Here is a 20,876-nt window from a genome sequence, read left to right as displayed (position 1 = left end):
GTGACAAAAGTCGCGGATGCCGACAGCAGAATTTTCAGCTGATGAGGAACAATCCCGAGCCTCCTGAGAGTCTCCAAGCTGACGGAAAGCAGGACCCTGATAACAAGTTAATACCACACTAGGCGCGGCGATTGAACAAAATCTAACTTTGCTCATGTCCAAACCACGGCGCCCTAGTCGAGGCTGAGTCGCTGAAAATTTTAACCAGTACTTATCATAATCTGGATGACTTGGGTGACGAATCTCTCGTCTCCTTGTGGTCCGGCCATCCGAGTTCCTTGGCGAAGTCCAATAGTGCTGTCTCTGTTGTTCTACCCACAAACACGTGAGTCGTGGAGTTCACAATAATGACCGGTCTCAGAACTCCCGTGTTGAGCTGACAATGACTAGGACTGATCATGGGGCCGATTGAGTGAACTTGCAAGTAAGTATATGTATGCGAACCTACATGAACGTCGCAACGGTCGTGTGTGTTTTTCTTTTGCGTGTGTGCGTGTTGTTTTGGTATATGTATGAGTATGGTGTTATAAGTTATGAATATACTTATATGAATACTGCAGATGGCTTTCATTTCACCTTCGTTATGCCCATGGGCGGAAAAATTCCCTCGCTTGAGTACATGACTCCGCGGGTATCTGCTAGTATACTTGTCGCAGTCGATAGATTCGTCAGTAGACCAACAGTACAGTAGACCAACAGTACTATAGAGGTAGACCGAGCTTATTATAAGTTCCAAGTTTCACCTTGTTCATGGACCGTGGGACAAATTATTCAAATCAAGGTCATTGGGCCTCAATACACTATTCACAACTCGACCGCGTTGCAGCTCTGGTGCATGGTCAACGCAGCTCAAGACCATCACCTACGACGCCTTGGCAATGGCCGAAAACATCTACAGCAAGGGAACGAGAGTCTGGTTCGAAGACAAGGATCAGGCATGGATTTCTGCAGAGGTCACGTCTGTTACCAAAGGCGCTGACGATTCGATAAAACTGGCGTTTGTCGATGAACGGGGCAAGGTACGCGTCATATCTCCTGCATTCCAATTTGCAGAATTGCCGACATGCTTTGCAATGTGAATGACAGGAAATTGTCATTAATACCACTGGCAAGGATATCAAGGCCGGAAAGGAAGGCTTACCTCCACTTCGAAATCCGCCCTTACTAGAAACGGCTGATGATTTGGCTACCCTCTCACATCTGAATGAACCTTCAGGTATCCCTTTTTAATGTTAATCGTTAGAATCAGTGCTGAGTACTATTGAAGTCCTACATACCATTCGTAATCGCTATGCCCAACATAGCATCTACACGTACAGCGGAATCGTGCTTATTGCTGTTAATCCTTTTCAGCGAGTTACTCTTTATGGCCCCGAGATCATCCAAGCCTATAGTGGACGGAGAAGAGGAGATTTAGAGCCACATTTGTTTGCTATTGCTGAGGATGCATATACCGCAATGTCGAAGGAGGGCATGGGCCAGACGATCATTGTGTCAGGTGAAAGGTAATCTCCGTGCATCTTGTGGCTTGCTTGTATTACTGACATACTTGTATCGCTGTTTAGTGGTGCTGGTAAAACTGAATCAGTGTGTGCGGTGCTTGTTCATGCTACTGGAATTTTAAATATCTTCAGGCTAAATTCATCATGCGATATCTGGCATCGGTAAACCCTCCTGGTTCCCAAGTCAAAGCGAAGACAAAATTTTCTCTCGACGAATCCAGTGAAATAGAGCGCCAGATCCTTGCCACAAACCCGATTCTGGAATCGTTTGGAAATGCTAAAACAACTCGCAACGATAATTCTTCGCGATTTGGTAAATACATTCAGGCGAGTATTTTTAGTTTTCGGCTGCTGAGTATCTAACATGCTATGTAGATCCTCTTTGATGGCAAACAAGAAATTGTCGGCGCCCGAATCCGGACTTACCTGTTGGAGCGGTCACGTATTGTGTTTCAACCAACGACCGAACGGAATTACCATATTTTTTATCAACTGTGTGCCGGCGCACCGTCGAAGGAACGAAAGGATCTTGGCCTTGACACTGACGTGACTAAATTCCACTATCTGAAACAAGGAGGGCCGACTTCGACTCCGATAAATGGAGTGGATGATGCGGAGGAATTCCGGGCGACGCAACAGGCTTTATCGACAGTTGGAATCAGTGTAGAGAAACAGTGGGCGGTCTTCCGACTTCTCTCGGCACTGCTTCATCTGGGCAACGTGAAAATCGCTCAGACACGAACCGATTCGGTCATCGACGACGCGGATCCTGCCCTTCTTCTTGCTACTCGCTTCTTGGGAGTGACCTTGGCCGATTTCAAGAAGTGGACTATCAAGAAGCAGATCACCACGCGATCGGAAAAAATTGTCACCTCTCTCAACGCCGCGCAGGCAACAGTGGTTAGGGACAGTGTGGCGAAGTTCGTATATGCATGCTTATTTGAGTGGCTGGTTGCCATCGTCAATGAAAGTTTGGCTGGTGAAAACGGAGATGCTGCCGAGCGAGCTGAGATGTTCATTGGCGTGTTGGATATCTACGGATTTGAACATTTTCAGAAGGTTACGTCCTATCCTTCAGTGAATTCATGATGCTCAACTGTCGACATTGTAGAACTCCTTCGAGCAGTTTAGCATCAACTACGCCAACGAGAAATTGCAACAAGAGGTGAGCGTAAAGTAACTGCGATGTATTCATAGCTCAAAATCACCGTCGTAGTTCAACTCTCACGTCTTCAAACTCGAGCAAGAGGAGTATGTAAAAGAGGAGATCAACTGGACTTTCATCGACTTTTCAGACAACCAACCTTGCATTGATGTGATCGAAGGGAAACTGGGAGTCCTCGCACTCCTTGACGAAGAGTCGCGTTTGCCGGCGGGTAGTGACGCATCTTTCCTTCAAAAACTGAGCTCCCAGCTTCTGAAGCCTGCCAACAAGAACGTCTTTAAGAAACCTCGATTTGGAAATTCTGCGTTCACCATTGCTCACTATGCCCATGATGTCACATACGAGGTCGAAGGATTCCTCGAGAAGAACCGCGATACAGTTCCTGACGAGCATATGCTTTTGCTAGCATCCACGAAGAACCCCTTCTTGAAGGAAGTTCTCGACGCTGCTCTCGGATCTGTAAAAGCAGCCGATCCTCCACATCCCGGGTCACCCTCTCCGTCCGATTCAGGCAGCGGTGGTTCCCGTCGTTCATCCATCATTCCTGATCCCGGACGTTCATCGTTGGTCGCAGCGAACGCTGGCCCCAAGAAACCAGGAGCTGCTATCCGGAAGCCCACACAAGGCTCTATTTTCAAAGCCTCCTTGATCACCCTGATGGACACCCTCAGCATTACAAATGTCCATTATATCCGGTGTATCAAGCCGAACGAAGCTAAACGACCTTGGGAGTTCACGCCGTCTCAAGTCTTGGGTCAGTTGCGTGCTTGTGGTGTTCTCGAAACTATACGTATTTCTTGTGCTGGATACCCATCACGTTGGACTTATGAAGAGTTTGCGGAGCGGTACGATGATCACTGTGGGTTTGCGCGGTATCAATTGCTGATTTTTATGCAGGTATTACATGCTGGTACCCTCGACAGATTGGCAACCGATGATACAGCGCCTGGAGCTCAGGCCTCTCTGCTCACTTATTCTTGAGAAAACTCTCAACGACCCTGACAAATATCAGAGTGGTCTCACAAAGATTTTCTTCAGGGCTGGTATGCTCGCGGCATTAGAGTCCCTCCGCTCGGAAAAGCTCAATGCTCTTGTCACGGTTGTACAGAAGAACATGCACAGGCGCATGGCTGTGAAAAAGTACCAGGAGCTACGCCGAGCTACGATCAAAATTCAAACTTGGTGGCGTGGTATCTTAGCCCGTAGGCTCGTGGAGAACATTCGAAGAGATTTTGCTGCAAGACGCCTTCAAACTGGTATTCGCCGTTTCATTCAGAGGTCCAACTTCCTGCAAACCAGACACTCCATCACATTATTCCAGAGCCGTAGGTATTTTATGAATTCGTACAGCAGCATACTCAATCTCTCGCCACAGGCATCCGCGGTACCCAAGCACGACGACTGTACAGAGAGAGAAAGACTTCGCATGCTGCTATTCTCTTGCAATCTCTTTTCCGTGGAGTGTACGTCCGTGATTGTCGAGTAATGATCTTTTACCGAATTTGCTCCCCCAGACTTTATCGTCGCAGTCACAAGTTGGACATCAAACGTGTCATTTATTTACAATCTTGTGTCCGCCGGCGGCTCGCTCGGAAACAACTCAAGGCTCTCAGAGCTGAGGCCCGTTCAGTCTCGAAGTTCAAGGAGATATCGTATCGGCTAGAAAACAAGGTGGTAGAACTTACTCAAACGCTTCAGACACGCACGGAGGAGAAGAAGCTACTGCAGGCGCAGCTTTGTGAATTGGAGAAACAGATTCAGCAGTGGACATCGAAACACGAAGAGGCCGACGCGAAAGCGAAATCCCTCCAGACTGCGCTGTCAACCGCCGAAGCTGAACTATCACGCCGTGATGAGCTTCTTCAGGCAAAGGCTGATGTGGAGAGACGATTGGAGGAAGCTGTTGCCAAGGCTACGGAGAAGGAAACAATGATCCAAAAGCTTTCGGACGAGCTCGTTGCGCAGGCAGAGAAGCTGCAATTCCAGGAGAAGGCCTTTGTCAATGCCCCCTCTCGTTCCGTTGAGGATGGGTCCGTTATACTGACTCTCAAGACTGAAGTCAGTAGTCTACGGGAGCAGCTAAACCGCGCCAACGCCTACAACGCCCTCACAAGGAATGCTCGAACTGAAGCTCCTGTATCACCGACTTTTGCTCCGGCGCTGCGTATGCCTGATTCCGGTGGTCTCTCTAACGGTGCCGCCCTTGTCCCGCCCTCCAGCAATCGTCACCAACGAAGACACAGTTCTGCAGGCGTTGTTCAGCTCAGCCCAGCCGACATCCGCATGTCTGTTGACGAACTCATGCTCGATGTCAAGAAGAATCAAGCTCTGAACCATCGCGCAGTATCCGTTGCATATAACGGCGAAGACAATGTCCTTCGCATGCGTGCCAACGGCCTGGCAGACGTTCGCTCATTTGACGACCTTGCGGAGGAAAAGATTAAGCTTATGCAGGATACCAAACGATTGGATGAAGATGTTCTTGTTGGTCTCATTAGAGGCCTGAAAATTCCAGCACCAAGTCTTGCTACCCCGTCACCTGTGAAGGAGATCCTTTTCCCGGCGAATCTTATCAGTCTTGTCACCAATGAGATGTGGAAATACGGGTTGATACCGGAGAGCGAGCGGTTTTTGGCAAATATTATGGAGTCTATTCAAGCCCATGTGATGGTAAGATCGTTGTCTCATCGGGTATTTTCATCCGCTAATATGTTTTATCCTCAAGTCGTTCAACGGTGAAGATTCCATCATTCCCGGAATTTACTGGCTTTCGAATGTCCACGAGATGTTGTCGTTCATCTATGTGGCTGAGAGCGACATGCTACAAGGTATCGGACCTGGAGAAGAGAATGCTGTCCGAGAATTTGACTGGAATGATTACGAACGGCTTGTTACAGTCGTCAAGCACGACCTTGGCAGCTTGGAGTATAACATATACCACACGTGGATGCTAGAGACGAAGAAGCGCCTTGCCAAGATGGTCATACCCGCTTTGATAGAGAGCCAGTCTCTGCCAGGGTTCACGACGAGCGATGGCGGTGGTCGGTTGTTCAATCGCCTCCTTAATACAAACAGCCAGCCAGCATATAGCATGGACGACATCCTAGACCTTCTGAACAAGGTCTGGAAGAGTCTGAAGAGCTACTACATGGAAGAATCAGTAGTGCAACAAGTCATGGCCGAACTTCTCAAGCTGATTGGTGTCACGAGTTTTAACGACCTTTTAATGAGAAGAAACTTCTCCTCCTGGAAACGAGGTGCGTCCCTCTCCAACGCACGTCTCCGTTTCGTTAACATAAATTCTATTCAAGCTATGCAAATTCAGTATAATATCACACGGATAGAAGAGTGGTGCAAGTCTCATGACATGCCCGAGGGGACACTCCAGTTGGAACACTTGATGCAGGCCATAAAGCTCCTGCAACTGAAAAAGGCGCGTCCCAGACTTACTTTAGTCCGACCACCGATTGACAATCGTGGAACAGGCAACGCCCGCAGATATAGAGATCATCTACGATGTCTGCTGGATGCTTAGTCCGATGCAAATACAACGAATGTGCACGAACTACTACGTGGCAGAATATGAGGTATGACACGCATTCTACAATCAGTTTCTTCGCTGACTCCTCTAGAACCCCATTTCTCCTGAGATTCTACGTGTAGTGGCTTCACGCGTGCAGGCAAATGATCGGAATGATCATTTACTATTGTCTCCCGAGTCGGAAGAGGTTGGTCCATTTGAGCCTCCCTGGCCTCGCGAGGTGTCTGGCTTGGAGACATACGTTCCAGCGTACCTCAATGTGTCTCATCTCCGCAGACTAGCTGCATTGGTAGCTTGATTAATGTTTCGATCGTACTGGACTCCGACGTTTCTATAATACTATACCCTAAATTGACGTGATCTCGCATAAGTTACTGATAAAGCACCGACGTCATTGTCGATGCTGGTGTGGGGTGGACCCCATTGTTGTATTAACGATAATTCCTTTTGTCGTCAAAGTGTTTTGTCGCTCGTATATGCCCCGGCAGCTGGAATATTAGATAATAGGTCTATCACAATCGGAATTTCGTAAGAGGTAGTACGCGAAAGTATGTGGCACGAGGTCCGTAGATCAATTACTTCGACTAAGGGGCACAGTCGACAAGATTACAGTGCAGGTGTCCCCCACTTGTTCAGACAATAACTGATCATTTTGAAGGGGCAAGCAACCTGAGGAATCTGAGACGGTCTTCTCTATGAGGCACAGCGGCTAGCAGGGCGATAAGGTCATGGAGATCATGCTCTTGGGCAAATTTCACTAACCGTTTGATACGAGGAGGGAACCCCGAGATTTGCAGAAATCAGGTCCAATGCCCTGCCCGTGACCACAGACTATAAGAAAAAGAGTGAGATTACCCCCAAAGCTTATCAACAAGATAGATATTTGCCTTTCTGAACCAAAGTACGCGTTCCTGCACGGGCATCCCAGTTATCTCCAATCGAGCTTTGATGTGCAAGCGTTCATTAACAGGTACGGTGGATGATTTGTCCCTAGAGTCCCCCGCAGTAGCACTATGACGCATCTTCATGAGGGTAACTTTCTGTATTTGAGCTATTTTTTGGGGGTCTGTAGGAGGCTTGATTGTGCGTCGAACGGCTACAGGAGTATGTGAAGATGGTTTGGAAAAATGCCGCGCAAGGATATCTTGAGCATCCTTCTTCTTATCAGTCTCATGCTCCTGCAGACCTGTGCATGAATGTAAATCTGGGTGACGATGACTGGGCAGTTGAGTTTCTTGTATCAAAAGATTCAGGAAGACATACTCGATACAAAATGACAAAAGGCATTTGGGGCATGGAGCAGATGAAGCTGGGCTCGTTTCGACACCAACCTCTGTACTGATTGCACTTTCCAGGCTCGGTTTCTGACAATCTTCAAGAGCACATCTCTGGCGTTTTATGAAGGGCGCGTGTCCTTCAGAAGGCCCATCGGGTAACACACAAGTGTGCTTATCAGGGGAGATGTGGAACCTACAGAACACCTTGTTACAGTGACACTTGATCGGGAGGAAATCAAACTCGTGGCAAGATGTTAGATCGCAACGCAGTCCGACTGCATCAGGTTCCATAGTAGTGTACGTATTGAATCGCTTGAAATACTTGAAGTCTCAAGTACTAATGAACGTATTATGTAATTCAGTTGAAGTAGCTAATGCCAACGGTCCTAACAGCCGCGCAGCATTTCTGCAACTTCACCACCACCCCGATGAACATCATAGTGAGGTCCCCGTCCGAAATGTTACTTAAGATCTGCTAATGTTTTCAAAGGAAACTCTATTTGGAAGGACGGTCACGCCTGCTGAGCGATTGCGACAGCATCAGCGTGCATTGAGCAAAGCGCAACGAGAGCTTGACCGTGAACGGTCCAAACTTGAGCAGAGCGAGAAGAAGCTTGTGACAGACATCAAGAAGAGTGCCAAAGCTGGCCAAATGGTACCTCTCTTTTCCCTCCTCGTGCATCAATTTCAATGTTCTCAGTAGAATGCGTGTAAAGTGATGGCGAAGGACCTCGTTCGCACCCGGCGTTATGTCCAGAAGTTTTACCAAATGAGGACGCAACTCCAAGCTGTTGGACTGAGAATACAGACTCTAAGAAGTAATCAGCAAATGGCAGATGCCATGCGCGGAGCAACGAGGGTGCGTTTGGCGATTCTTCACGCGTTCAAACTAGCGTCCTGATTGACGCCTTTACCAGGCCATGGCGTCGATGAACAGGGGATTGAATCTCCCAGCCATCCAGAAGATCATGAATGAGTTTGAAAAGGAGAGCTCGATGATGGATATGAAGGAAGAAATGATGTCGGACGCTGTGGACGACGTCATGGAGGATGAGGCTGAAGACGAAGAGGAAGAAGGTGACAAGATATTACGAGAGGTTCTTGACGAAATAGGTGTCAGCCTTTCTCAGCAGGTAAGTTTGTGTGCTTTCCCTATCCCCATATATATTCACCCACTTTCATCTGCAGCTCACGGACGCCCCTACTGGTTTCGGCTCAATATCGTCACCACTGACGGAACGCAGACCGGTGGCACTGGGGGAGACACTTGGCGGAAGTAGCCCACCCAAAGGTGATGACGCCGTAGGGGCTGGTCCATCGGATGAGGATAGCCTCCAAGCAAGACTAGACGCTTTACGACGAGGGTAAACTTCGACTCATACATCCTGCTTTCGGTTTCACACTTTTCTGATTATCTCATCACGGAATATATATCTGTTGTGGTTTTTACACCTTCAAGGTTACGACACTTTTTGCATCCTGTAAACTCAAAGTCCAGGATATGCCTGATCCACTATAGAATCCATCCACATCTTCCTCCTGAATAACGACTTAGTGAGTGAGACGTTCGATTAAGACATTTACCCACGTTGTCCAAGTTCAGTAACGAACTGATTTGTTGCAAGCGCACGAACTTCTCCCGGATGTCTCCAAAGGTCGTTTGAGACGAGAGATATGCCATTATTGATCGAAGGTCACGATCGAAACGGACAGCACCCAGCTGTACTAATATGACCTTCAAGACGATCATGAATAAGCATAACGCCCACCTCAGAGAAATGTAGCGTCAAAATATACTTCTCCCAGGGTCGTGCAACGACATCGAGTGCAAGCCCGAACAACACGCGGTAATTACTGTCCGTGAAAGCGTCCTGCGCAATATGTCAAATATGCCCTGGACGTTGTGGCCAGAAATTAACCTTGTACCCATCTACCAATCCCTCCCACGTTTTAACAAACCGCTTCCGAACGATGTCATGTTGTTCTGCGGTAGCATAGGACTCTTCGTCGAGCACGTATGACACGTCTTTAAACACGTCTGGAATCAGAGTGCGCAATTTAGGTCTCATCAGCTGGTTGAAAAGCTGCTCTACGCCTGCCTGAAATATAGTTCAGCGGATTGATCCTGGGTTAGAATAATGAAGCACATACTTTCAGTGCTGAACGGAACTTCACCACAGATCCTGTTAAACTAGAAATTACCCTTTTCACGTGTGGTTGTTCTGCATCCAGGAAAAGTTGTGTTATTGTTTGGTGACCAAGTAGGTCTTTCGTCAATCGCTCCATGTGTGAAGAAGATATATCAAGGTCATTCAGGAGGATCTTGTGGACATGTCAGCGTAGAATCCTCGTCAACATGGAGAGGTGCCTACGATGAACGTTGTACGGCACTCTCGCTCAGATTTCTCCCCACGTCCACCACCGGCAGTGTTCCCTGCTGTTCGGTATACATCATCAAGCTTCCTCTTGATGCCGCCAGCATAATCATGGTCCATGATATCCTTCAAGAGATCAGTCATTCGCTCAATGTGCTTGAACGAGCCCGTAGACAAAACCCGTGAATAGACTGTCTTGAGAATGTAAAATACGTCGTCTGGCGTTGTAGTAGTGACCGGCAATTGCGAAAGGTCAGGGGTGGATAACCGGTGAGCCTCAAGGACACTTCAGTCCGAGGTGCTGATGTGTGAGAGAACAAATACCTTGTCAATGATAGTACGCGTGTACCACGTCTCCATCGGAACATAACAGGTCATGAGTAGTTCGTCGAACTCTTGATGAGAGCGACTGGATTCCACGAGTTGTAGTAGATCTGGTTGAATGGCAGACCCCCAGGCACTCAGACCGTCAGTGACTTGCGACTGAAGCCCTTCACGATTGGGACCTCGCGAAACAGGAGTGACGCGGCCGCTTTGAACAGCATCCTCAACATCTTCATCCTTGGCATTGTTAGTCTCGCACAGGCCTTGCGTGAACAATGATACGCACCTGTAGTTGTTCCACAAGAAACTTGCGGAAAAGGCACCATCGACCGCTCATACCCGCTATTTCAGATAAGAGTTTGTCGATCTCGCGAGGGTCCAAGTCATCATCATCCTGAGATGAAACCTGTGACGGTTGCTTGCGAGATGTAGCAGGTGCGATAGAGAAGGAAGAGCTGGACACGTCTAGAAGCTACTGGGCACTCGTTTGAAAATCATCATCCGATCGCACGGAATGAAATACTTCACCTTTCGCTTGACTGACCTATCTTCTCTCCAGTTGTCCAACGTCTGCCGCACGACGCGGTCGCATTCGTCGAGTAAGCGCTTGATGACGATCGTCATTTTATCCGCCCCGTAATATTTTTCAACGACCGGTTGGTGGTGATCAACTATCATGGCGACGCTTTCGAGCAGCGCTGTAAGTGCAGTCACAAAGTATAGTGGTGAGGAAGCTAATTAAATGTGTGAGAAGGTGGTTCATGTCCAAGCCTGAGATGGCGTACTTTTGGCTGACGTTGGAGCTCTCACTCGCACAAGATCAACCACGAATGATGCATACGCCTCAAGACCTTCTGCCTCCCAACCAATAGCAGGAAAGAGTTTGAAGTAACGAGTCGTGGCTGCAGCATCTCGCTCGCGAGATGCTTGTTCAAAATGACTCCTGAAAATGGACAAAAGCTGTTCTCGTGCGGCCTGCAGTGTTTGCGCTGGAGGCAAGTGACTCTCGGCTGTGGGCTGGTCGGGTTGATGAGAAGAGCGTGGCATGTTTCGAGTGGTTACTCACAACAACAGACTCTGCAAAGGGTCCTGAAATGACTTCAAAGGGTAAAGACATGGCACGCGCACAACATCTGGCGGCCGATTCCCAGTCTTTGTTTTCAATGCAAGACTGCAATTGAGCAAGAGAAGACTATATAACAGTATCAAATGAATTATCAGACGGGCGGACGGCATCTGGGGACGTACTTTCAGTTCCATTACTTGTCCCACTCGCTCAGCAGCCTCCCCAACACGCTTCATTTCCTCATCAAGCGAACGTACACGTCCACCCACGCGTTCTGCTGTTTGTGCAGTGGCCGAGACCTTGGTCGAGAAGTTCGTTGCTTCAATATGAAGTTCATCGAGACGCGGAACGAGGGCGTCTAACTGCTGCAACGACTTATCAATGGATTGGCGATTGGAGAGAAGCTCGGTTAGGGAGTTCGAAAGTTCGGTTTCGACAGATTGATACCACGACAAGCACGAGAGTATCTCATTTAGAGAGGTCAGAGTCCGTGGATCTTTGTGAAGTTGGAGGTCGTCTGGTGCTGTTATGTTCTCATTGACTGCACTCATGGAGTAAGGATAAAGAACTGCTCGGGTAAGGTATATTATGACCTTGGTGTAGTAGATGAGTCGGAGACAGAGCCTGATGCAGTAGGCTACTTACATGATATCATTGTCCGACATCTTGAACTTAGTTGCTTCTTCTCCCGAGACCTCCAGCACTTGCAAGATGTCTGCTGGAATTTCTGATATGCTCACAAATGTTGCTCTCCCAAAAACTCAGGCGACCATTACTCTTCGAGTAATCAAATCCTTCGAATACCGCACGGAACGAAGTCTTGTCTTACACAAGTTGAACCTTGAGATCACAACAGTTGGCGAACTCAAGGATATGGCTCGGCGAGGTATACCACCCTTATTAACTTCTCAGCATCTTCCGACTTGTTTCGTCCTTCGCTGTAGCTATTCAGATTAGTTCTGGATGGAAACCGTATCGGAACGTGCATCTAGGTTAGAGTCGCGACCTTTGCCTGATAGTATCGAAGAATGTTCAAATTTTGCGGCACAGATACGCTCAAGCTGTACACCAAAGCTCACGGTGCTAAGGTATGGTCCCCGAGCCATACAATGTTGATGCTAGCATGAACCCCTGTCAGACGACGAATCTAATCATAAATATGGACCACGACGACTGGATTTTCGACGATGACACTCGCAGGCTAGTTGAACTTGGTATTGGTAAGTCCGTCGAGTGGATGTAGATGATTCGTTGACTGTCCCACGTGCTAGAAAACGAGACAGAGATCAGCTTCTTCAACCATGCAGCCTACAAGGCGTTCAAAGAAAATCCCGAAGTAAGGTTCTTTCCGAAAGTTCTTCTTTCTCTCATCGTCGTTAAACTCAGATTCGGTGGGATGTTCCTCAGTAATAAGTGCCTACCAAGAAGTGAAGAAGTGCCAATGAAAATGCGTATTAAATGTAACGAGTGTAACAACAGATGCCAGGATCTCTAAGTGCAACAGATATCATGCTAATCCAACATGTCAAATCACTGATTTGCACATTGAACACGCGGCTCTCCTTCGTGGTCCTCGTCCATCGACTCATCTGACATAGCAGTCGCCTTAGACCGTGCGTCAGGCTCCTCCAGATCCACCTCCTCGAGATGAATATTCTTAAGGAATTTCTCGATCTCTGTCCGCGGTGGCAGTGCCCGCTCAAGTAAGGGGATAACGGCTGGGTCGATATGGTCGGGGAAATTCACAGTGAACTTCACAAAGAGATCTCCTGGTTCATGGTGTCGCTGCGAGGGCATCCCCTGACCACGTATGACCTTGATGGCATCTGCCGCAAATACCAGTGTCAAGTTCTATCATCGCCTTTTCGATGAATGCTTACCATTCTTGACCACCTCACCAGGAACAAAGTTCACCATGAGGGCGCGATCGTCGAGATGACGGATTGCAACTCGTCCACCACCAAGGGCTGTCAGTAGATCAATCTCCAGTTCCGTTATGAGATTATTGTCTTGACGTTTGAAGCGGTCATGCGGTTTTTCTTCTATGACGATAACAACATCTCCTGACTCGGCGTTTGGCGATTGGTCACTTTCTCCTGCGAAAACTATCGTCTGGCCGCCCTTCATACCCTTGTCTATGTGGACTTCCAAAATCTTCTTCTCTGGCAGGACTTTCTTGCCTTTGCAATGCTGGCAGCGATCCTTTGCGTTGATCATTTCTCCCGTACCCGAACAGTCGTCGCAGCCGGACTGTATCTGTTGGATCATGGGGCCCATCTGGCGTAAGGTGACCTTGATACCGCGTCCGTTACATGAAGTGCATGTTCGCACAGCACCCTCTTTCCCGCCGCGACCGTGGCACTTGGAGCAAAGTGCATTGCGAGTAAGGGCAAGCTTGGTGGTTTTCCCTTTGTAAAGGTCCTCAAGTGTGACGTTCACACGGTGTACGAGATCCTTGGTCTTGCGGGCACTCTGCGGGCGACCGCCACCGCCACCACCGCCGAAGAATCCACCACCGCCGAACAAGTGACTGAAAAGGTCCTAGGGGTCTAAGTCAGTCTAATGTCACCATCGATGTCGACCATGATCATACCTGGGGATCCATCCCACCCATTCCACCTTGCTCGGAAAGACCAGCTTCACCACGAGTATCGTATATACTGCGCTTTTGTGGGTCGGAAAGAACCTCGTATCTACAAAATTAGATGGCCGAAGTCTGGATATGTAATGTAGGACGTACGCATGTGTAACTTCCTTGAAGAGTTCTGGGTCACCACCTTTGTCGGGGTGTAGTCTCAAGGCTCTGCGGGACGGGTCAATGGAAAATCGCACTCGCCATGAATTTCGTCTCACTTTTTCCTGTATGCCTTCTTCAAATCAGGCTCTGAAGCGTCTACCTGGACTTCCAGGAGATCGTAAAACTTTCTGAGCTGAATATCAGCCACGGATTCGGTTGAATATCACTAGTCACACCTTTCTTTGACCATGACGGAGGGAAGGTAGCTAGAAGACAATGATGTGGTTGGCACAGAAGTGAACGTTGTTCAGGCGCTGTTTGACACTTTTTCTATGGATTCCGATTGCGCTGAAGAATCCTGTGGAACCTACCAGAATTTTCTGTAGCTGTGCACACTGCTGGCTTCTCTCAAAATGGAAACAGTCCTTTTTCTCGATCATTTTTTCACTGCCAAGTCCATGATCACAGCTTCAGCTTCAAGCAGTAGCTAGGTTAACAGGTTTAGTTTGCAGATAGTCGTTCCTTCTAATCAAGTGCATGTAAATAGGCATGATTGAGGAACCTCAAAAGTATTGTCACAGGCTAGTTAGGAGTTTTCTGACATATTTTTCAACTCTTCTTTCAGAAGACAGCATAATCATGCCTGCCGTCCCTCAAGCGCTCACGTCGGGATAGACATCAAAGCGACGCTGTTTTGTGACTGGTATTCCAGCTCTTACCTCCTGGAACGGTTCGGGATCTAGATCCAGTGTCAAATCAAGAGCTCATAAATAACGAGAACGATGTTAAATTCACCGATATCGGCATGCAGGATGGTCTCGTTTTCATCGGCCTCCACGAGAACACGGCCACTGAAAGTTTCTTTAGAGCGAAACGAAGTACATCAAAGGAGATGTCTTACTATGGGTCAACGACCATTGAGTGCCCCCACTATATATCTTGATATTTCAGATGTCATGATCACACAGTTAATGTGACGCACCGCATTGTACCCGGCAGTCATATCCCGTGCCGGGCTGCACATAGAAAAGAAAACTTGGTTATCAACGGCCCTGGAGGATACGTCAAGAACTATTGAGCACAGTCGGATAACCACGCTACCGAGCTCGTTGAAGGAGTTCCCAATGCAAGGGTCCAGTGGTAAGATTAAATGCCCCAGGATACACCACAGCATGACATCCTTGAGGGGTTGTGCGTTTTTCGTTCCTCATATAAATCATGGAGCCACGGACCTCGCCGTGCCGCGATCATCGCTAGTTCTTGGAACCTGACGTCGTAGCATAAACCGAGGCCAATACGTGCAAATTCTGAGCAGAGGATCATCAGGTGCGGCGCAAGTAGTTTGTATGGGGTTCGTACCAGTGTCAAAATAGTTCGTTGTCGTTCCTCCGGTTAATGTCTCACTCTCCTGCAGTTAAGGTGAGGTCCAGAAAGGGCGCTAAAGCGAGAACAAAAGAGCACACCTTGAATGTTATCTTCCCAGGAATATCGATGTCAAATAGATGAACCTTGCGATGTGATGCAACAAGTGCACCTACGTATGTCAGTGTTGAGTGCAGTAAGATCCAGGGAACTCGACACCTGTCGGAGAATACACAGTGCAAGTGTTGTAGACGTTATTCGTCTCCGCATCTCTCTCGGGTATCGAGCCTGTAAAATAAAACATGAACCCTCTACCCCCTTGCCACACGTTTGAGTGGGGTATGACCTCCGATGAGCCAGACTCCTGCCTCCTTCGCAGCAGAAGACAGCATTTTAACACTTTCGCTTACACTCGCTTGAACATCATACTCCTTGCCAGCAGTGTAGCCAATATTCTCGGCATACGCGGGGAAGTGAACATAGCCATAAGGCGAGTTGAAACATTCCTGAAATAAAATAAGATGAGATGTCAGGTAAAAAGAATTGACCGCATACTGGCAGTACGACAACCTGAGGCTTAGTGTCTGAATTGCCCTTTGCTGCCTTCATGATCATCTCACGAGCATGTTCAAGATTGGCTGCCTTGTCAGAGCCGATAGAACCGAGCTGGATCAACGTGAGAGTGAACGGCTTGAAGACCGGAGGAGCGACAGAAGTCATGGTGCGGTAAGTGAAACGTTTGAGGTTGTGCGATAACAGAGGCGCTCCTGATAGACGGAGGTGCGGAAACATACGCATGGGACTAACGGTCCTTGGACCTTCTCAGATCAGTGAGGCCCACGGGCTCTATATTACCACCCGGACCGGACCGGGATCCCGTTTGATTAGAACACTGAGTTGACAGCGAGTGGAACTCTCCTGGCGTCCATGTTCATCACTCTTGCAGCTGGTTTGAGGGATGAAGCTTGAAGAGCGAGAGAGGAATGCTCGCATATCTCATTTTTTTCGAACTGTTCAAAGCTTTGCTGCCGCGCAACTCAGACTGCTTAGTACTCGAAAGCAGGGCGCACGGGCAGACACAGTTGCCGTCCCGCGAATATGCGTGTCTATGTTGCAAAACAATTGACTAGTAGCAAAAGCAAGTTCTAGAAAGATGATAGTATGGAGCAAAGCAATCAATACAGCAAACACGAAGAAAATTCGTCCAATAACTGCAACGAGATCCGGCCTTGTGAATATGGTCAAAATCTTGTGCTATGGTTTTGGGGACTGGCTGGGTATGGCACCGTAACGAGGAGTCAGATAATTGAGCTCGGAGCGCTGAGTGGAAGGTGTTTCACGCAATAGGGGTGTCTGCTCGATGGACGAGGCTCGCGTTAGACTTCGTTCCCGCTCCACAATCCTTCGAAAATATGTTAGCAAAAGTTGTGGAATAACGACAATTAAGTGCGAACCCTCGCATCACAGCAGCAGTAGTTATTCGCTTCGCGCGTCTTTTGCTCTGGTTATCCTCGTATCGATCTGTTTCATCCACGATTTCTTCTGATATAATCTCCTGCAGAAAATTGTTATCCCTGAATATATCCTGGCGTCCAGGACACAGACGCACCTCAATGATGTCTAGAATATGTACATCAGTAATGGGACAAGGTTGCTTGGGAAGGACACACCTTCGAGCGTGATTACTCCAATTCCACCGCCTGCGATGCCAGGTGTCCGACTGACCAGTAGTAGGTGGGCACGTCCCGTTTGACTGCAGTGCATTCATTAGAGGCACTGCAGAAGTCCAAGTAAAAATCCTCACAAATAATCCAGCGCCTGGAAACAATTTATACTGGGATGTGCTTCTGGAAGAACCGAGAGCTTGAAATCGGAGGTTGGGAGAGCGCGCGCCGGATCATATACCAACAACTGAAAAACAAGTTCAGCGTCTAGGGGCACTGATATGTAACATCGAAATTGCCTTCTTGATGAGTAGAAGCCCGCGAAATGCCATTGGATTCCCGGGTTCATGTACAGGAAAACGCGAGTAGCCGCTTGTGAGACTAAACGAGCTATTAGTTAAAATGACAATAGAACACTGGAACCATCATATGTACATTGCGTCTACCGTTGCGTGATCGAGAATAGCGTCTGAGCTCAGCGTTACAACGTCCTACAGTTCCGAAACACGTGAGCAACACTGTCTTGTCTCTCGCTTGATGGAGTACCTACCTTGATTGGTGTCATGATTGTTTCCACATTCTTCGTATTTAGCTCCAGCACACCATTCAATATACTGATCTCGTCATCTCGTAGCGGCTCCTCTCCCGTGCGATGGAATTGCAGAAATGATTTGAGCTCAGCCTTTTTGTAAGTGTGAGCTTCATTCTGGCCCAGAGCGTGATCAAGGAGCTTCGCGATGGGGTATGCAACAGGAGCTATTTGCCATCCGGAGTTATTATGTCCTCAGGATAGCTTAGCACGTACCTACCAAACAAATACATAAGGCCGAGTACAAAAGGTGCGCACCGAGCGCCAATTACGAGGCCGTATCTGACGCTAACCGCCTGCGGGATAATTCTGTAGGAAAGTGTAATGATTGATCAATCGGATGTCACTGGACATGGAACACTGTACGTACTCTCTGCGGAAAAGAATAAAATTGCATGTGTTCAACAAGTCCAACTCGGAGAGGGGCGAGAACGCACCCAAAAATAACTGCAAGTGACACTGATCAACAGATAGCAAACTCAACAACCAACAAAAGAACATACCTATCGCCGTGGTCGATATTACAACGGCCGCAACGCCTCCACCAATCTAGCGCAATAGTATTTGTGAATCTGCGCGAAGCCGAACAATTGATTTTACCTACGGCACCATTGAGAAAGATTGGTAAACTTTCGTTGATGACCTGCGGGTATTGAGCTATTGTAGGGATAGACATCTGAAATGGCACTTACAACGTTGCCCAGAAGGAGCACCTACACCATGAGTGATCAATAAGTTATTGTGCGTACGTGCGTATCCCAACATACTTACTACTAATACCCAATGTCGTCCTTTCTGCATCAGTTTTAATACTAGTCATGTAACCAATAGTTATAAACTCAGGATGGGATAAGGTTGTTTTGAAACCGACCTTTCTGCGCATTGCGCTTCTCCTTCAAATCCTCTGATGACGTAGCCAGGACACGCAGGTGCAATTCGTCTAGCCCCATCAGTCCGAGAGTTAATCTATGAATGGTCAAGATTCAACAATAAACATGGCACATATCTAGACTGAACACCCTTACCCTGCAAATACACCTCCCGCAAGCACAAGGACGACACTGATAGCAATTTTCGACCAGAAGGTGGCTAAATCCACCGGATCTTCCGTTGCCTCGGCGGGCTCCATGAGCAGCGAGCGAGCGAGAGTAATGATCATGGCTAGGGAACAACCTGTCGTGTTTCCTAGGGATCCTGGGAGTAATCAATGCGGTTGAGAAGCCTTGGCAAAGTCCAATGACATGAAGATTCTGTTGGCAAGCCCAGTATACAGTTATCACTTGCGCCTCGGCCGTAATACTACTAATACTAAGTATGCCTTTGGTAACTAATATTTAGCGCCGCAGTCTGTTTAATTCAATTAAATAAATATTTGCTTGTGGGATTACATAATCGATTAACACCGATATTAACTTTTAGCGCACCCTTGTGAGAGCTCGACGTTTGGTCAGTTTGGTCACTACTTGTTTGGCTTAATGCGGCGTCCCGACCGGACCGATGATTAGGTTAGCTAGGCGTCCCAGAGGTTTGACTACTCAATCAGCAGACCTACTTATCTTATCAAGAGAATATCGACAGTGGAGGAGGCTTGCCCAACAACATCTTCAGGTTTGTGAGTCAATTCCCAACGAATGCAGTACAGAGAATTGTCACTTAGACTAACTACGTATCAGACTGCTATGACAAGTGGTCCACTGCTCGTGATATACAATCCCGTCTGTGGAGACGGCACTGCTGAGGCCTTTTTCAATGAGCACGTTTTTCCTCGTCTCGAGGAAGCGCATCTCCGAGTTAGCCAAAACGTGGCAACTGGAGCCGCTGGGCATGCTGGTACCATAGTGATCCAGTTCCTAGAGCGATACGAGGGCGACGTGACAGTTATCCTGGGCTCCGGCGATGGGACGCTGCACGAAATCATCAATGCACTCTCGCTTGTGGCACTAAAAGGTGTACGCGAGAGTGTCGTATCATCATCGGTTCGTGTGGTTCTTGTCCCGTGTGGGACGGCAAACGCTCTCTATTGCTCGTTATTCAAGCCAACCTCTATGCCTGAGAGCCCAGCATACAAGCTGAAGTCTCTTGAAGCATTCATCAGGGGTTCGAACGTTGTTCCTCTCACACTTGCTGTCGCAACCCTCTCTTCTCCGCCGAGCTCAAAGCAATCTTCTCCCAAGGTCGCTGTTTCAGCAGTAGTTACTTCCACTGCTTTGCACGCGTCTATTCTCCACGACTCTGAGAATCTGAGGAAAGAAGTGCCAGGCATCGAAAGATTCAAAGTCGCTGCGAGGAACAATATAACACAATGGTACAGCAGCCATGTCAAGCTCTTGCCTACGCCATCTGCCCGGTCCGTGGAGATATATGATCCAGACCAAAAGATTTTCGTGACCCACGAAGATTCAGATGACCACGGAATTGTGGATGTGTATGGCCCATTCGCATACTTTCTGTCTACCGTCAATGTCGATCGTTTGGAACCCGCTTTTAGAATCACCCCTCTTGCGTCAGAGATTATTTCGTCGGAAGTCTCGCTAGACATTGTCATGGTTCGACCTTGTCGCGATCCTACCTTCGTTATGGATACCACAGAAGCTCGAAATATCTTCGCGGAAAAATCAACGGCTGTGCTGATGGCAGCATATCAAGATGGTGACCACATAAACTTGAGATACACCGGTGATGGAAAGATAACCAGAGAAGGAGCTGGTCCCACTCTAGTAGAATATATCCGGTGCGGAGGATGGGAATGGATACCTGTGAGTTTTCCCCGCCTGGAATCTTCATACGCACGCTTACAGCAAGCAGGATGACATCGATGAAAGGGCTCACCTCCTGTGTTCAGACGGAGCTATATTCTCAATTGAAAAAGGTGGAAGGGCAGCATGTAGGACAGCAGTACCAGCGAATGGTGCAGGATTTTTGGTATATGTATAATTTCAAGCAAAGTTGCTCCGATTTCCATGTCTTCCGTAGACTTCGTTAGCCGATGCCGTACAATCGATCTGCACTGCACACCAAAGGAGAGAGATGCCTTTGTTCACCTCTGTGGCCTTGCTCAGCGTTAGATATCCTATCACTGGTATAGTTTTTTCACATGCCTGTGCTCATCGTCAGTGGGGACAAGGAAGTGAATCGTCGCGTTGGGTGCTACGGGAACGTTGCCTAAACTCAATTTCATTGTCGTCTTCACGTCCGCTGCGTTTTCCGTGCCCCAGCAGGCGTTGAAGGTCTCGGATGTGTTGAAGATGTACAATGAGGCAAGAAACACCCGGAC

At 48.1% G+C, this 20,876-nt stretch overlaps 9 protein-coding genes across 9 annotated transcripts; 4 read left to right on the top strand and 5 right to left on the bottom strand.

Moving 5' to 3' along the window:
* Nucleotides 1–878: 878 nt before the first annotated feature.
* Nucleotides 879–6,506, top strand: EDB91DRAFT_1233100 (myosin 5; the record flags this gene model as incomplete). Its single annotated transcript, XM_041321073.1, has 15 exons — nucleotides 879–1,019; nucleotides 1,087–1,216; nucleotides 1,268–1,505; nucleotides 1,566–1,587; nucleotides 1,635–1,829; nucleotides 1,878–2,561; nucleotides 2,614–2,667; nucleotides 2,719–3,512; nucleotides 3,565–3,992; nucleotides 4,043–4,130; nucleotides 4,182–5,337; nucleotides 5,393–5,924; nucleotides 5,979–6,100; nucleotides 6,153–6,254; nucleotides 6,300–6,506. 15 exons carry the CDS (start codon nucleotides 879–881, stop codon nucleotides 6,504–6,506), a joined length of 4,893 nt encoding a protein of 1,630 aa, XP_041184057.1.
* Nucleotides 6,507–6,613: 107 nt separating this feature from the next.
* On the bottom strand, nucleotides 6,614–7,829 carry EDB91DRAFT_921 (uncharacterized protein). Its single transcript, XM_041328795.1, has 4 exons — nucleotides 7,472–7,829; nucleotides 7,096–7,426; nucleotides 6,971–7,039; nucleotides 6,614–6,917 (listed from the first exon to the last, which is right to left on the bottom strand). Exons 1-4 carry the CDS (start codon nucleotides 7,774–7,776, stop codon nucleotides 6,780–6,782), a joined length of 843 nt encoding a protein of 280 aa, XP_041184056.1. The 5' UTR covers nucleotides 7,777–7,829; the 3' UTR covers nucleotides 6,614–6,779.
* A 134-nt stretch (nucleotides 7,830–7,963) lies between these two features.
* Nucleotides 7,964–8,853, top strand: EDB91DRAFT_1040895 (vacuolar sorting protein DID4; the record flags this gene model as incomplete). Its single annotated transcript, XM_041312893.1, has 4 exons — nucleotides 7,964–8,140; nucleotides 8,189–8,344; nucleotides 8,403–8,618; nucleotides 8,674–8,853. The coding sequence occupies 4 exons, from the start codon at nucleotides 7,964–7,966 to the stop codon at nucleotides 8,851–8,853; spliced, it is 729 nt and encodes a 242-aa protein (XP_041184055.1).
* Nucleotides 8,854–8,931: 78 nt separating this feature from the next.
* EDB91DRAFT_1233097 (COG4-domain-containing protein) lies at nucleotides 8,932–11,801 on the bottom strand (the record flags this gene model as incomplete). Its single annotated transcript, XM_041321072.1, has 12 exons — nucleotides 8,932–9,024; nucleotides 9,074–9,205; nucleotides 9,255–9,356; nucleotides 9,405–9,584; nucleotides 9,637–9,807; nucleotides 9,858–10,136; nucleotides 10,185–10,421; nucleotides 10,471–10,656; nucleotides 10,713–10,918; nucleotides 10,970–11,201; nucleotides 11,251–11,376; nucleotides 11,433–11,801. 12 exons carry the CDS (start codon nucleotides 11,799–11,801, stop codon nucleotides 8,932–8,934), a joined length of 2,313 nt encoding a protein of 770 aa, XP_041184054.1.
* A 160-nt stretch (nucleotides 11,802–11,961) lies between these two features.
* EDB91DRAFT_1241321 (uncharacterized protein) lies at nucleotides 11,962–12,660 on the top strand (the record flags this gene model as incomplete). The annotated part of the gene is made up of 6 exons (XM_041322066.1): nucleotides 11,962–12,136; nucleotides 12,195–12,242; nucleotides 12,301–12,338; nucleotides 12,389–12,470; nucleotides 12,522–12,586; nucleotides 12,637–12,660. 6 exons carry the CDS (start codon nucleotides 11,962–11,964, stop codon nucleotides 12,658–12,660), a joined length of 432 nt encoding a protein of 143 aa, XP_041184053.1.
* Nucleotides 12,661–12,780: 120 nt separating this feature from the next.
* On the bottom strand, nucleotides 12,781–14,237 carry EDB91DRAFT_1241320 (uncharacterized protein; the record flags this gene model as incomplete). The annotated part of the gene is made up of 6 exons (XM_041322065.1): nucleotides 12,781–13,076; nucleotides 13,131–13,791; nucleotides 13,844–13,943; nucleotides 13,991–14,053; nucleotides 14,104–14,175; nucleotides 14,224–14,237. The coding sequence occupies 6 exons, from the start codon at nucleotides 14,235–14,237 to the stop codon at nucleotides 12,781–12,783; spliced, it is 1,206 nt and encodes a 401-aa protein (XP_041184052.1).
* Nucleotides 14,238–14,443: 206 nt separating this feature from the next.
* On the bottom strand, nucleotides 14,444–16,323 carry EDB91DRAFT_1091262 (carbon-nitrogen hydrolase). Its single transcript, XM_041316674.1, has 11 exons — nucleotides 15,905–16,323; nucleotides 15,696–15,855; nucleotides 15,569–15,637; nucleotides 15,451–15,521; nucleotides 15,347–15,395; nucleotides 15,220–15,294; nucleotides 15,089–15,167; nucleotides 14,970–15,039; nucleotides 14,889–14,917; nucleotides 14,783–14,838; nucleotides 14,444–14,726 (listed from the first exon to the last, which is right to left on the bottom strand). The coding sequence occupies exons 1-11, from the start codon at nucleotides 16,145–16,147 to the stop codon at nucleotides 14,641–14,643; spliced, it is 987 nt and encodes a 328-aa protein (XP_041184051.1). The 5' UTR covers nucleotides 16,148–16,323; the 3' UTR covers nucleotides 14,444–14,640.
* Nucleotides 16,313–18,925, bottom strand: EDB91DRAFT_1091253 (uncharacterized protein). Its single transcript, XM_041316673.1, has 16 exons — nucleotides 18,628–18,925; nucleotides 18,474–18,568; nucleotides 18,374–18,414; nucleotides 18,295–18,315; nucleotides 18,207–18,245; nucleotides 18,106–18,151; nucleotides 18,040–18,049; nucleotides 17,823–17,911; nucleotides 17,564–17,769; nucleotides 17,449–17,504; nucleotides 17,313–17,394; nucleotides 17,154–17,260; nucleotides 17,020–17,102; nucleotides 16,959–16,969; nucleotides 16,804–16,904; nucleotides 16,313–16,751 (listed from the first exon to the last, which is right to left on the bottom strand). Exons 1-16 carry the CDS (start codon nucleotides 18,759–18,761, stop codon nucleotides 16,604–16,606), a joined length of 1,269 nt encoding a protein of 422 aa, XP_041184050.1. The 5' UTR covers nucleotides 18,762–18,925; the 3' UTR covers nucleotides 16,313–16,603.
* A 356-nt stretch (nucleotides 18,926–19,281) lies between these two features.
* EDB91DRAFT_1233092 (ATP-NAD kinase-like domain-containing protein) lies at nucleotides 19,282–20,536 on the top strand (the record flags this gene model as incomplete). Its single annotated transcript, XM_041321071.1, has 2 exons — nucleotides 19,282–20,358; nucleotides 20,408–20,536. The coding sequence occupies 2 exons, from the start codon at nucleotides 19,282–19,284 to the stop codon at nucleotides 20,534–20,536; spliced, it is 1,206 nt and encodes a 401-aa protein (XP_041184049.1).
* Nucleotides 20,537–20,876: the final 340 nt, after the last annotated feature.

Source organism: Suillus paluster (genome assembly GCF_016628075.1).
Source record: "Suillus paluster strain FC165 chromosome Unknown EDB91scaffold_1, whole genome shotgun sequence".
Taxonomy (NCBI): Eukaryota; Fungi; Basidiomycota; class Agaricomycetes; order Boletales; family Suillaceae; genus Suillus; species Suillus paluster.
The sequence above is the reverse complement of the archived record's forward strand: the minus strand, read 5'-3'. Positions and strand labels throughout refer to the sequence as shown.